The sequence below is a fragment of the Tympanuchus pallidicinctus genome, unplaced genomic scaffold, assembly GCF_026119805.1.
Source record: "Tympanuchus pallidicinctus isolate F22 unplaced genomic scaffold, pur_lepc_1.0 scaffold13, whole genome shotgun sequence".
Classification (NCBI taxonomy): Eukaryota; Metazoa; Chordata; class Aves; order Galliformes; family Phasianidae; genus Tympanuchus; species Tympanuchus pallidicinctus.
In genome coordinates this window covers 2,824,763-2,838,999 of record NW_026294648.1, presented here as the reverse complement: position 1 = coordinate 2,838,999, position 14,237 = coordinate 2,824,763, and the positions used below count along the sequence as shown (strand labels likewise).

The following is a 14,237-nucleotide window of genomic DNA, read 5'->3' as shown; positions in this document are numbered from 1 at the left end:
CTGCTCCTCCGCCGTGTTGAGGAGCTCCTCTGTCACTGAAAGGAAGCATGCTGCACATCTCTAGAATTAAACTTTTTATTTTTGCCATAGAAAGCTCTAAGAACTAATATCAAGTATTGATCAATGAAAAGTAGAACTTTAAAAAGTACGTTAAAGAAAGGCTGTACAAGTATATACATTCCAGACGTGGCAAAAGTTAGCAGTGTTTCACATGGAACAGTTCATAGGTAACAGCTGTCGAACTCAGTGCTCTGTGTAGCTGTTCTGCATCTTCCTAAGCTGCATGCCTTAACGGGACAAAATAAATGAGGAGCCCTTTTTTTTTAATCTCCGTTTTTATTTCATTCTTTTACTGGAATGCTCTGGTATGAATCTCCAAAGAAAGCACGCGGTGCCGACGCAGCCCCCGCCAGGACATTCTGCAGCACATCCGCTCGGGTTGCTGGCTGTGTGAGAATGGCCGTGAGGTTTGCTACTGCACCTCTGAAATGGTCCAGTTCTATGCTAGTGGTTTCTCAGATTCCATCTTTTCCTTTCCTTCCCCCAAGGCCGATTTCCTAGGAGTCGCGTAACGCCTTTCATTAAGTCAGTCTGGAAGCTTAATGTTAAAAACAAACAAATACGAGGGTGCAGTAGCCAGAAATTTAAATACAAACGCTCGTGGCCCTGTAAAAAAAGTTTAAAAAGAAGGGATCTGATGTGTTTCCAAATCAATAAATAGTGAACTTAAAAAAACAACGCTTTATGTGACCTCTGGACTTTGGATTTCAAAAATCACTTCCAAGGAAAACTGAAGACTCTGAGACACATGCACGCACGAGTCTTCTAGCAGAAATACAGTTACAAAGCCCTAATTTTCCAGTTTTCCTCCAAAAAGAGACCTTTAGTAGGCACAGTTTAAAGTTTTTTAGTACATCAGCAGCAAATATTTGTAGCCACTATTTTTCAGTACAACTGAATGCACACTCTGCAGTGCGTGCTTCGCTCCACACGTGTCACATCCACAGCAAAACCATTGCGTGTGTCACGATGGTAAGTTCAAGACATTCCTATGTAGCATGCAGCCAGCTGCTCTGGGCAGTCGGTACTTAACTCTCGTGAGGCTGCTGAAATGCCATCTCAGACTACATCCAACACGTAGCATCTGAAGGCAAAACCCCTTACATTCAAAGGGGCTGCGACACGTCTGGAGAACAACCACACATGTAACATGTTTGGCCTGTGAAACAGAAGTGCTGAGTATCACGTGTAAAAAGTAAAGATTCTCCTCTTCCTCCCACCTTTGCAGCACCCCTTCTTATGACTCAAGCTGTATTTGAACCATTTACCATTTAAATGCCATGCATGTCTAAAATGCATGTCTAAAACCTTAACACTGAAGAAGAGGATCAAGATGCTTACGTGAAACATGAAAACAAAAAGCTTTAAGCAACGAGAGCAATGATAACTAACTAGTATTATGCACAACAGCCTTCCTCAGTAACTGCCACAATTCCTGAACAGCTTTCATCTCGCCATTTAGAAAAACGCAGTACGCCACCAAATCTGAAGTGCCAGGCTACGACTGCTGCTTTTCTCAGGCCTCCATCTCTTGCTCCTTTTGGATTTCTCCTAATTATTTTCTAACTGTCCAAGAACGTAAGGAGAAAAAAAGGAGCAACAGAAGCAGCCTGTAAGTGCAAACAGGTGACAAGCAGGCGATTGCAGAGATGATACGGTGGAGTATGAGGGCAGGCATTTTCTGAACATCAGTTACATCATTATCATAAGATTACACCCCCCAAAAATGGGAGCATTAAACAGAATTCCCGTTCCACCTAAAGATCTAGCCAAAGACACACAGGAGATCCTCAGCAGCCTCAGCACTGATGCAGCACTCAGAGGATTTCTCCATTCTAAGTAAATTTCAAAGCCTTTGGGTATCATGGGGATGATCACTTTTTTTTATACCACACTGAAACCTTTCTAAATGGAGAGGGGAAAAAAAAAGTTTATGAGTGTTCTTGATTCCTCCACTACTGAGTAGTTTTTTCCCTGATAAAAAAAGAGTGAAACAGAATGGTCCAGTGACTGGCCCACCTACCATCTGTAATCCAACACAATTAAAAGCGTGTTCGAGTTAGACCAAATTGAGCATCTCTGCTCGGCAGGAATACCTGCGTGAGGACAGATGATTCGTATTGCTTCTAAAAGCACAGTTCAGATGCTAGTTAAAAATGCACTGCTCCAAACTTCTGGATCAGTCATTTTGGACCCTTGTGGTAACACGCTATTCAGAACAATAACACAATGGTTCGATATTGAAAACATTACCATAGAAAATCTTACTGTTTTCTTCATGAATCATGAAGCACAATTCAGCATTAAAGTGCTAAGATGAAAGAAAAGGTTTGTCTAAGTATGGGTACAGGAAATACCTTGAATTACTTTAGAAATCGGATTTCTCACTCTTTAGGAGAAAGCTGCACCTTTTTCCAGCCACCTTTTTCCCCGTGTTCTGATCAAAATGAACATACTTGCAAACACTGCCAGCTCCTTGGAAATGTCTTAATCTGTGTTCAAGTAAACCTTCCAATGAATCGCTTCCACAAATGATTTGCAGCTACTAACGATCCATCTAAGCACTAGCATTTGATGAGTTTGTCAAACAAGCTCTCGTTGTTCTCACTCTGAGCAATTTGTTTTTTAACAGACTGTTTATAAAAACTGCACTATGTACTCACTGAAGCCTTTTCCCAGCATATAATGCACGTCAGTAAGATTCTGGTATTACAAACTCAAATTCAGTACTACCCTCTGATTGATTTTGCTTAAAAATTGCATCATTTCCCTGCGGAACAAAAATGTCATCCCAGCTCATTTGTTTGCCTGGAGCATTCGATGCCGTTCCCTCAGTGCCGTTCTTTGCTGCGTCAACGCGATACACGATCCTGTTCTCGTTTATTACCGGCAAGCTGCTCGAGCGATCGGAGATGTATGCGTACTGTCTGATCTGCAAAGACTTGCAAGGATTCAGTCGATACAGCTTGGTGTCTCCCGAAGGGTCTTGGCTGTGAACCGACCTTATGTGAGAGGCCATGATCTGGTAGTTGATGAAGGACTTGCCGCACGTCAAGCACTGGTACCTCCGCTCACCAGTGTGGTGAATTTCATGCTTCGTACGGTACTCTGCAAGAGGGAAAACCTTATCACAGTATCGACACGGATACTTCTTCTCCCAGGAATGAACATTGAAATGTCTCCGTAAACTCGTCAGACACACGTACGACCTCTTACACACAATACAAATGTAGTAGACCCTTCCATCCACGATCAGCTCGTAATGGTCATCGTGCTTTACTTTCATGCGTTTCCTGCTTGAGGAATCGCCGTCAGACGTTCTAGGGGTTTCCTCAGGCTTGGCTTTTCCTTCCTCAGGATCATCCTTAATCGGAATGACTATGTCGTAAGTGTCCTCCCCAATATTTGCATATACCTTGCAGCCTGTGGACAAGCCTTCTATTTCAGTTGCCGTATCTAATGTTATGATTTTCTGCCCTTCTCCCGCATGTTTCGACGCTATACCTGGACCGAATTCCTTGTTGTTTCCAGTAAGGACATCTGAGATTTTTATTTTAAATTCTCCAGGTTTAGAAGATTGCTCTTGTGGAAACTTAACAACCTGTTTTTTCTGTACTCCAGATCCTTCAGAAGTCGCCGCTTTGGGTACAGAAGGTTGCTGAACCGAAGTGCTGTTGCTGGCTGAACTAGGACTGGAGGAGCTGATGACATCATCATTGTCCTCGACCACCTCTTCTATATCAACAGCAGCTGTTTCCACTTCCGTTGAGGCTCTTTTCTCAGAAGGCTTCTGGCTCTCCTCAACCAAATTAATCGTAGGGGGAACGTGCGTCTGATGCGAGGAGCTGACGCTGGCTGAGGGGTTAACTGGAGGCCGATTCAGCAAAATGAGCTCAGTTGTCGAATGCTGCGGTGTCACAGGGACAAGCGACTCAGCACTTGACAGTGCTTGGTTTGGATTCAGCTGATTAGCGGAGGAAGTAAGTTTTTGAGTTGACGTGGTGCTAGTCAAGAGCGGGGAGCCACCACCACTACCACACGATTTTTGGTCAGAAACTCCAGGCGCATTTGGGCAAGGCTGGTTCTGGATTGCAGCATTTGCGTCTTTAGTACATTCTTTAGGGGGAACAATCTCAGAGCAAAAGATGACATCATCATCATCATCTGAATCAGTCACTGTTATTTTTGGCGTCTCGTAGGCTATGCCATGTAGAGAGAACGATTCAGTTATAACTGGCATCCAACCCGTCACCTCTCGACCCTCCTGCCTGATGGCAGGTACTTGTGTTTCAGCATCCTTTTGAGTGGGGCCAGAAGATGAAGTTTCTGAAGCACCATCTTTGACCTCACCTGGCACGCTCCTTCCATCACATGGAGTTACGGACAGATCAGCTATGAATTTAACACCCAACTGTTGTCCCGATTTAATCAATTCATCAATTAAGTCGGCTCGAACAGAGATTATTTTGGAACTATACATATAGTTAAGTATTTCCGCAAAAATCTCAGCTCTCACAAAGCTCAATTCAACTACTTGCCCGGCCACCGACAAAAGCTGATGGAAATACGTGCTTGAGGCAGAAAGAATGTTTCTGTGAGCTCGAAATTTCCGGTCCTCCACGATAACAGTAACATCACAGAAAAGCCCATGGCCGCGTTGTTCGTTCAAAGACTGAAGGAGTGAACTAGAATACTGCGTGTCTGTTGCAGAAATCAGTTTTTCCCCCTCCATTCCTGTAAAAAGAAAGTAACAGGGATCAAGCAAAACCACAGATGTAGAGCTTTAACTGCACGACAGTATTTCCACGTTTACAGTTTACTCCATCCTCTAAAAAAACAAACCTCAGGTGTTATTCATAAGCTCGTACGTCAGGGCGCCGTGCAGATGCAGTGTTTGTCCACACGAGGCGCGAGCAGTCCTAAACATGCCCTCTGCTCCTGCCAGGCGAAAAGCCTGCAAACGAGGTAAATTTGAGAAGGAAGAAGATGCGAGACCGGGCTTCCCCGAAAGGCTGAACATTATAGACATCTGAATGTATTCCATGCAGTTACGAGAAGCTCGGGAGCACCCAGCTCTCCAAGGGCCTCGCAGCGCGAGCGGGGCAGGCGGCCACCTCGATGGGGCGGGCAGCCGCCAGCCCTTCACCTCCGCGCCCCACAAGCGTCGGTTTCGCCCCTCTTCATGCAGCTCGGCTCGTTCCCGCAGGAGGCCGCGGCGCGGCGGCAGCGCGGTGCAGAACCGGCCCGGGCAGCGCCTGACCTCGGCGCCCCAGAGGCCGCGAGCGGACACGAGCGGCGGCTCCCCGCTCCCGGAGCCCCGCGCGGCTCAGAGCGGGCCGACGGCCGCCTAGCGCCCGGCCCCGAGCGCCCGCGGCCCAGCGCCGAAGGGGCCCCGCCGCGCGGCCGGGCCGTGCCCGCCGCCGCCGCTTCCTGCTCGAGGCGAGGCGGGCGGAGCGGCCCCCGGGGGCGGCGGGAGCAGAGGAGAGGAACGAACCGCACCGCGGGAATCGCGGCGCGAGGAGCGGGACCGCGGCCCGCCTTACCTGGCACCCGCCGCGCCGCCCCGCGCTCGCGGGCACCGGCCCCGCCGCGGCAGCCGCTCTTCGGGCTCGGGCGCTGCTCCCCGAGTGCAGTCGGCAGGGGGCGCTGCGGCGCGCTGCCCTGCCCCGCTGGCCCGGCACTCCGCCCGAGCGCGCTCGGCAGCCTTCGGCTCCGCGACCCGAACGGCTTCGACAGCCTTCGGGAGCTCTCGGGCCGCGAGAGGGGGGAGCGGCCGCCGCGGCCGTCGAAGCCTCGGGGCGGCCGTCGACTTCGACGCTCCCGCCGCCTCGCTGTAGCCGCCCAGCCCCTGCCCTGCGTCGGGTCGCGTGCGCAAAGCCACGGAGGCACGAGCGGCGCCAAGAGCCCCTCGTCTCGGCAGGACGCACGGCCCCGCTCGTCCTGACGCAAAGCGGCTCCCAGGCACGGCCCGCGGGCGGCCGTCCGAGCAGCCTCTGGAAACGGTGCTTGTCAGTGCTCAGAGAGCACCGAGATCACACCACGCAACGTCTGCGGTTCCTGATCTGCTCCTTTTGTTCCTACAGACTCCGCGGCTACAACGTGGGGTTCTGGATGTTTCTGAAAACTCAGATCTGCCAAGCCCTGATGGATGAAAAACTGAACGTGAGCCAGCAGTGTGCATTGCAGCTCGGAAAGCAAATGGGATCCTGGGCTCCATCAGCAGAGGGGTGGCCAGCAGGGACAGGGAGGTGATTGTGCCTCTCTATGCTGCTCTTGTGAGGCCCCATCTGCAGCACTGTGTCCAGGTCTGGAGCCTCCAGTACGAGAAAGACAGGGAGCTGTTGGAGAGGGTCCAGAGGAGACACAAAGATGATCAGGCACCTCCTCTACAAAGACAGGCTGAGGGAGCTGGGCTTGTTCAGCCTGGAAAAAAGAAGGCTGCGGGGTGACCTCATTGCAGCCTGCAGTACCTAAAGGGAGCCTGCAAACAGGAGGGGAATCAACTCTTGGAAAGGGTTGATAACTGCAGGACAAGGGGAAAAAGTTGAGGGAAGGAAGATTGAGGTTGGATGTCAGACGGGAGCTCTTTACTATGAGAGAGGTGAGGTGCTGGAACAGCTGCCCAGAGAGGCTGTGGATGCCCCGTCCATCCCAGGAGGTGTTCAAGGCCAGGTTGGATGGGGCCCTGGGCAGCCTGGGCTGGTATGAAATGGGGAGGTTGGTGGCCCTGCCTGTGGTGGAGGGGTTGGAGCTTCATCATCCTTGAGGTCCCTTCCAACCCAGGCCATTCTCTGATTCTGTGTGACTCTATGAAGCGCCTTCCGTCACTGCCAACCGAAACCATCAGCACACCTGACACCAATGACAGCAGTCCCACCAGCAATGAAATGGTCCTGCCCAGCCTTTGGAGCCCTTCTGGGGGGAAAGCCCCTGTGCCATGCCTACTCCCTGCCTCTGCACAGCCTGCAGTAGAGCTGCCTCTTTAAAGAGAGGCCTCAGATCAAAATGTTACAAAACCAGTTTCTGTTTATTTCTAAGCTTTTCCTGAGAGCTGAGCAAGGAAAAAGAATAACAGGAAAGAATAACCAGGGGGAAAGGCAGGTTCTCCTTCCTCATCCAACGCTTCCTTTGATTTGTGTCCTTTGATACAGGTCTTTATAGTCATCTTTGTACAGAAAGTTATATTCGATGAAAATAACATGATGAGCATTTTTTTTAATCATCCAAAAATGTCTGATGGTTCAAATTAAACCATTTTTTAGCCTTTCATCCTTCAGATTTAAGGAGTTTCTTCTCCTCACTGCCAGTCCCCTTTCTAAAAACTAACAGAAGAATGTACAGATGAAGAGAAGCACTGATTCGGAAGGAGCAGTGCTCTGGAATTCTCAAAAACGAGTTCTGAACTCCTTACCCTCTGATCCAGCAAGGCCTCTTTCAGATTAGCACAGAAAATGGTGATTTAACTCACATAAAAACGTATAGAGCGACAAATTAAATGAAGCATTTTTTCTGAGATGTTGACAAGAAGGGCATCTAGAGCGTACAACTGAAGGTGGTGTTCAGGTAAAGGGGGTAAGAATTACAAAGCAGCTCTTATTTTGATGCATGGAAAAGATGCATGGAATGGGGTCTCTACAAAAAGGAACTAGAAATGTTGAGAAGTGACATGCAAGCTTTTGAGAAGGGAAATGAAGTTCAGCACCAAGTTGCCGGTTAAGCAATTTGAAGAGGCCTCTTCTTTTTTTTATAATGGAAGTTTATGGGAACAAAAATTTGTTTTAAAGACTTGTTTTAAAGAGAGAGAGAGAAATGTTCTCTGTCATGAAAAATGTGTTTTACATTACAATAAATCACACTGGATGGGTCGGCCAATGAACTTCTGCTTGGGCACTTCAATAAAATCCGAATTAAAGAGCAAAAAAGCTTTCAGGAACAGAGATGTTATTTCACTGTGGAATTTCAAATGTGTCTGCAGGAGTCTAAAATGCCAATTCCCATCATTCATCCTTCAAGGCATTTTCAGAAAGCGTTTTTTCTGACAATTCCATTATATAAAGCCTCACACAACTGAATTTAGAGCCCAGTGACACTTTTCATTGGCCGTAGCAGCAATTGCAGGTGCTGTTACACACTGTGTATGCACGGCTTGTATAACCTGTGTGTAAAAATGCTTCACTTTACAGCGCCGGGCAGCAGAGCTGTGCAATACTCCAGATATCCCAGTCCTCGTTTGGCCAGTGCAGGCACTGACGTGGAGGCACCCACTGCTCCGCCCGGCGCTGAGTTGGGCAGAATCCCACAGCACGGCCTCAGCTGGCACAACAAAAGCCGCTGCAGGCCCCCATCTGCCTCATTCGCACGACCCTGCCGCGAGCAAACGGCAGCCACGCGGCGCCGCGTAAATAACAGCCGTATTGCGGCTGGGCTGGGCGGGCGGCAGCGGGCAGCGCTCGGGCACGGGGAGCGGCGGTTCCGTCCGGCCCGTCCCCGTGTCGATGCGGCCACGCACACCCGCACTAACACGCGTGATCGGCCTTCCTCCTCGGTACGGACCCGCGGTGGCGATGCGGGAACGAGGCCGGCCCACGCTGACAGCCGTTCCGACAGCGGCGGGGGCCGGACCGAGCCGGGACAGGCGCGAGAGCAGCGCGGGGAGAGCGGCCGGCCGGCACTGGGGATCGCGCCCTGGCGAGACCTTCCTCCCGCCCGCCCCTCACGGGGATCCGTTCCCCTCCGGCTCCCCGGCCCAGCTCCAGGCCCGCACCGCCTTACCTGGCCGCGGCTCTGCCCGCGCCTCCATGCTGCCGGGCGGTGACAAAAGAACGGCCCCGCCGCTGCCGGGAACGCCGCCGCCGCGGCGCCGCGTTGCCGCACGGGCGGCTGGGGCAACGCGCCCCGCGGGCGGGGCTGCCCCGCTTCCGCCGCCGCCCGCCGCCGGCCGAGCAGCGCAGCGAGGCGCGGCGGCCACCGGAAGTGCCGCCGTGCCACCCGGAAGTGCCGCCGCGCCATCATGGCGCCGGTGTCGCGCTCCCGCAGCCCGCCCGTCGCCAGCCCCGAGCGTCGCGGCCGCCGCTCCCGGTCCCGCTCTCGGTCCCGCTCTCGCAACGGTTCGCGGCGTGGCTGCCACCGGCGGAGCCGCAGCTGGTCCCGCTCCCGGGAGCGTAGCCCCGGCGGGCCTCGCGCCTCCGGGCACTACGGCCACCACCACCACGGCAAGGCCTGGCCCGAGTACTACGAGAAGGAGAAGGAGGAGATCCTGCGGCAGAGGCGAGTACCGCCCGCGAGCCGGGGGCCAGACGGGGCTGCGGCCTCTCCCTGCCCAACTGCACGTATTGCTGCCCGCTGGCAGCCGTTGTCGGTGCCCGAACTCCTGTGTGCCGGGGCGGCCTCTGCTCGCTCGACCTGCGGGCATGGGCTGGGTTGCGGTTGTTTTTAACTCCCTTTCTCAAGGACGTCGGACCTGCAAGTGTAAGACTTCCAGCAGGTGCTTGCCGGGTGCACCATGGTGGCCTCCAATAACGGTGTGCTTCATTCCAGGAGACTGAATGAGAGAGAGAGAATCGGAGAGCTGGGTGCACCTGAAGTCTGGGGGCTTTCACCAAAGGTTCCTGACCCTGAGTAAGACCCAGTCTAGCTTTTCACTGTTTTTTTTATCTCTGATTTTTATGATACCAATTCTAGAAGAATTCCCAGTACTGCATTAGCCCTCCACTGCCCCAGTTGCCACAGTTCATTGTGTCAGAAGCATCTGAACCAACATAAGCAAACTCTGACATCATTCAAATAATCCCAGCATACCAGTTACACAAGAAGATGTGACACAATTATGTGATTTCCTTTGGGGGGCTTGACACTAGATGATTATTATGGTCCTTTTCAACCCAAGCCATTCATTCTGTACTGTAGCCTAGGTGCCTGTTGTGCTGTGGTTCTGAAAGCAGTTGCTCTCTTACACACTGGCCATTGCACAGTTTGCTCTGTTGCAAGTACTGGCTTGAGATCTGCAAGCATGTGTTTCAGCGTATGTGTGCACTTGATCTTTAGTTACTAAATACTACAAAATAGATTTTAAAAAGCAAACTTATTTTTCTTCAGTTCTGATGAGCATACACCAGTAGAAGACGAAGAGGCAAAATCCAAGAGTAGCTCTTCGGATTCCAGCTCAGAAGGTATTTGGCTTTGTTTGTACAACTCATTTTGATAACCAGTAGCTACCCAGAATCTGCTGCTGTTGCTGTCAGGAAGTTCACTGGCTTTGGTTGAAGTGAGTGATAGGCCCCCTTGCTTTGGGAAAGTCCAGATGTATATATGGAACTAAGTCTTCATTTTTCTCTAACATTATCTTTTGAAAACATGCCAGAGGAAAAAAGGAAAAAGAAGAAGAAAAGAAAGAAGAAAAAGCGAAAGGCTTCCAAACGAAAACACAGAAAACATTCTGAGGACAGTGACAGCGAGTCCGAGTCCGACCACAGCTCCAGTGGTAAGAAAAAAGAAATCATGCCTGAGATGTGTGCTGAGGCATTGAGGCAGAAGCAGTTATTTATTCACAGGGTACTTTTTTTGATCTTCCTTTTTTTTGTTTGTTTGTTTTCAGACGAAGATAAAAAGAAAAGCAAAAAGAAGAAAAGGAAGCACAGGAAGTAAGTTTCCAGGCTGTTGAATGTAATTGCATCTGCCTTTAAGCACTGTCTTAGCAGGAACTGAGAGAGGCTGAGCACTCCTGTAATGAGAGCCATAAATGCTGTTGGACAATCATAATCTGACTGGCTTCAAATGTACAGAATCATAGAGCACAGAGAGATCCTTGAAACACAGGGAGGCACTTTCTAGTGTTGTATGAAAGGCATAACAGTGGATATGTTGTCTTTAACTATCAGTTGTTTTCAGACAATATAAATGCAGACTGTCCTTGGTGGAAGGTACCTTGAGAAACTCATAACTGCAGTGTGAGTACCAGTTCTTTCATCTTAAATTTTGGTGGATAACTTTGACTTTATTGCAGGAAGAAGTATAAAAAAAAGAAAAATAAAAAGAGCCGGAAGGAATCCAGTGATTCAAGCAGTGAAGATTCTGATGATGCAACGCTTCAAGGGGAAGATCTCTGGATTGAGAGATCAAGTAGGTTCCGTAAATTTGTCTTGAAACTTCTTGGTGTTCTTCTCATGCTTTTTTTTTGTTGTTGTTGTTCAGTGTTTGCTGACCTGTTGACTGTTCTGATAACAAAGAACAGGCACAGTGTTCATCTGCTTTGCTGTTTGATCATTGCAGAAAATACAGAAGCCGATAGCTTGATTGGACCAGAAGCTCCCAAAACACACGCGTCTCAAGATGACCGGCCTTTGAAGTGAGTACTTAAATGGTACCTCGATCAAATCAAGTAGATCTAGAGTGAAGATATCTGCTCAAAAAGACTGCAGAATGACTTATATCGGAGAGGGGTGCAGTAACAGAAGCTAAGGCAGAAGTGGTAATGGTGCTTGTCTTTCCTCCGACCTGAGTTCAAGTAGAAAAGTCTGTTTTATGTATTGTAGCCTGGATTCGTAGAAAATTAATTCATCTTTACTTCAGTAATGTGCCTTTACTCTAATGCTCTGCAGTCTTGTGACTTTATGCAGCCTTTATTACTATTTAACCAGAACTTATTAAATTGATTACTTAAAGTGTTCTTGCTAAGATTAGCCTTAAGGATGAAATGAGAACAGACTTGGGAAAGATTGGGAAAATCCTTAAAATGTTGCTGGAGCCAGTAATGATTAGGGAAGCTGGATGTTTAGCTCAGAATCCCTCTAGTTGAGACTGATTAAAATCCCTGCTGTTTATCTCTTTGCTTATTTCTTCAGCTATGGGCATGCCCTGTTGCCAGGTGAAGGTGCAGCAATGGCAGAGTACGTAAAAGCAGGGAAACGCATACCTCGGAGAGGGGAGATTGGTTTGACCAGTGAAGAAATTGCTTCGTTTGAGAGCTCTGGTTACGTAATGAGTGGCAGCAGGTATGTTTGTGGTGATGCTGATGTTTCAGTAACGTTTTCCAAAGCTGCTTTCTTTGTTGGCCTGCTGAAAAGCTGTTTCCAGGCTCTAGCTGAAAGCTCTGAAGAGCGCGTGCTCTGCGCGTGCTTCCAGGGACGTATGCTGAACTCTACTGCTACATACAGATGCATAGCTTCTTAAGGTCACTTGTTCCTGTAGAATAACAATTATTTCCAGATAGTGTGCTTCTAATTCTCTTTATTTCAAATTAGATGCTTGTCTCTGATGGCTTCAGGGTTGTGTGTTTGGACAGCAGAGGTTGTGCGCTGCCTCTTCGGTGTGAGACAAATCAGTGTGGGAGGTTTGCCATACCTTCTTTTTCTACCAGCACAAAAGGAGGTTCATTTGTATTTTGGCAAGCTGGCACCCTGACACCCTGGGATCGTGAAGGACTTCCTGCTCACTGCCTGAGAGCAGACACCCTCAGAAGTCAGCTCAGCCATGCTCATTCCTTGGAGGTCTCTGTGCAGTTTGGGTTCTCAGGTTTAGGTGTCTTTGTTTATTAACCCTCAAAACGTTCAGGTTAGTTAATGGATGGAGGCTGTGATGGGGCATTACATCCTTCTGCCTGTGCTTATGTATGCAATATTTTCCCCCACAGACATCGTCGGATGGAAGCTGTGCGTCTGCGCAAGGAGAACCAAATTTACAGTGCAGATGAAAAGAGAGCTCTGGCATCCTTCAACCAGGAAGAGAGGAGAAAAAGAGAGAATAAGATCCTTGCAAGCTTTCGAGAGATGGTCTACAGAAAGACTAAGGGCAAAGAAGAAAAATAATTCCCCATTTGAACTGTATGCCATAGATGCTGTCAAGCAGCAGCTGACCTGTTCCAGCCGTGATTTGATAAAAGCTGCAAGTGCTGCAGTGCCTCTCACCCAACAGGACCAGCCCCAGGCACTGGTGATTTGTATCAAGAAAACAGGATTACTTCCATCACATTTTCTTGGATGATTTGCTCACCACCTGCAAGGAATACCTGTAAATTGAAAGATTATAGGGAAGGAACAGGCAAGGAAGGTTGGAGGCAGTGAAGTTCTGCGCTCATTTGGAATTGGACGAGCAGGTGGATTCCATGGGAGAGCTGTGGGACATGCTGCTGATGCTGATAAGTGCAGTTTTGCACTTTTTCTCGTTAATGAGAGTAGATTGGCCATCACAAGCAAGCTGCTACTGATGGTTATGAAAATTAAGGAATCCCTAAATTCCTGTTTATGTATTTTTCATGAGTTTTAGGTTTGTTTTTTTTTAATCAAAAGAACGTTGAGTTTGTTTTGTGATTCCAAGTACACTTGTAAATAGAAATAGGTTTGTAATTTAATATAGATTACCTTCGGTTACTTTAAAGGAAGCAGACTGCAACTGGGGTGTAAGATGACAGTAACAGTAGTAGCGAGGTCTGGTCTGGATTCTACCAAAGCCTGTGGTAAACAAGTAAGTTGCTTGCTTCTATTTCTACTATGTTATACATAGGTACTGGAGCAGTGGGGTGCAGTGGTTGGAACCTGGTTGTAGACAGGTGGTAACAAGGAAGTATCTTTCAATTTATTTTATTTTATTTTGTCTATGGAAATGTTCTAGATTAAAGCCTTATTTTAACTTCTGTGTTATTTTCATTTGGCCTGTTTCAATAGCATGGCATGGCTCTTTTAAAGCTGTACTCAGAAGGCTGCTGATGGTGGCTACCTTTGATTCAACTGTGTATTTCCAAAAAGAAGGGAGGTATTTTTTCTGAAATGTATTTAAAAACAGACTGTATTCTTGAGGGTATTTTTTTTCTTCTTGTGTCTGTGCTGTAGTTTTGGCAGCGGAGATGACTTGAATGTTTGTGTAAGGAAAATAATAGAATCGCAGAATGGCTTGGGTTGGAAGAGACCTTGAAGTCCCGACTCCCCCCAGCTCAGGCTGCCCAAGGCCCATCCAGCCTGACCTTGGGCACCTCCAGGGATGAGCGCCCACAGCTCCGGGCAGCAGGGCTGGGGCCTCAGCACTCTCTGAGCAAAGAATTTCCTCCAAGTATCTAACCTAATCTCTCCTCTCTGAATTCAAAGCCACGGCCTCCGGGAAGATTCCTTGACAAAGAGTCTGTCCTCATATTTTCAATAGGCCCCATCAGTACTGAAAGGCCACAAAGAAGCTCTTTCTTCTCCAGG

The 14,237-nt window shown here is 48.8% G+C and overlaps 2 protein-coding genes across 3 annotated transcripts; one reads left to right on the top strand and one right to left on the bottom strand.

The window, feature by feature from the left end:
• Positions 1-61: 61 nt before the first annotated feature.
• On the bottom strand, positions 62-8,971 carry ZBTB33 (zinc finger and BTB domain containing 33). Of its 2 annotated transcripts, none has more exons than XM_052672887.1 (2): positions 8,833-8,971; positions 62-4,794 (listed from the first exon to the last, which is right to left on the bottom strand). In XM_052672887.1, the coding sequence occupies exons 1-2, from the start codon at positions 8,858-8,860 to the stop codon at positions 2,753-2,755; spliced, it is 2,070 nt and encodes a 689-aa protein (XP_052528847.1). In that variant the 5' UTR covers positions 8,861-8,971; the 3' UTR covers positions 62-2,752. The 2 variants fall into 2 exon arrangements, with proteins under 2 accessions (XP_052528847.1, XP_052528848.1); XM_052672888.1 differs by lacking the exon at positions 8,833-8,971 and adding an exon at positions 5,604-5,680.
• Positions 8,972-9,049: 78 nt separating this feature from the next.
• NKAP (NFKB activating protein) lies at positions 9,050-13,683 on the top strand. The gene is made up of 9 exons (XM_052672927.1): positions 9,050-9,327; positions 9,598-9,678; positions 10,156-10,229; positions 10,421-10,540; positions 10,655-10,700; positions 11,063-11,178; positions 11,329-11,404; positions 11,901-12,050; positions 12,689-13,683. The coding sequence occupies exons 1-9, from the start codon at positions 9,071-9,073 to the stop codon at positions 12,861-12,863; spliced, it is 1,095 nt and encodes a 364-aa protein (XP_052528887.1). The 5' UTR covers positions 9,050-9,070; the 3' UTR covers positions 12,864-13,683.
• The last annotated feature ends 554 nt before the right edge of the window (positions 13,684-14,237 follow it).

Coding starts and splice junctions, on each gene's coding strand:
- ZBTB33 (XM_052672887.1), bottom strand. CDS start 8,860: ATGGAGGCGCGGGCAGAGCCGCGGCCAG. Junction 4,795..8,832: donor GCGGGCAGAGCCGCGGCCAG/GTAAGGCGGTGC, acceptor TTCTTTTTACAG/GAATGGAGGGGGAAAAACTG.
- NKAP (XM_052672927.1), top strand. CDS start 9,071: ATGGCGCCGGTGTCGCGCTCCCGCAGCCCGCCCGTCGCCAGCCCCGAG. Junction 9,679..10,155: donor CCAAAGGTTCCTGACCCTGA/GTAAGACCCAGT, acceptor ATTTTTCTTCAG/TTCTGATGAGCATACACCAG. Junction 10,230..10,420: donor TTCGGATTCCAGCTCAGAAG/GTATTTGGCTTT, acceptor AAAACATGCCAG/AGGAAAAAAGGAAAAAGAAG.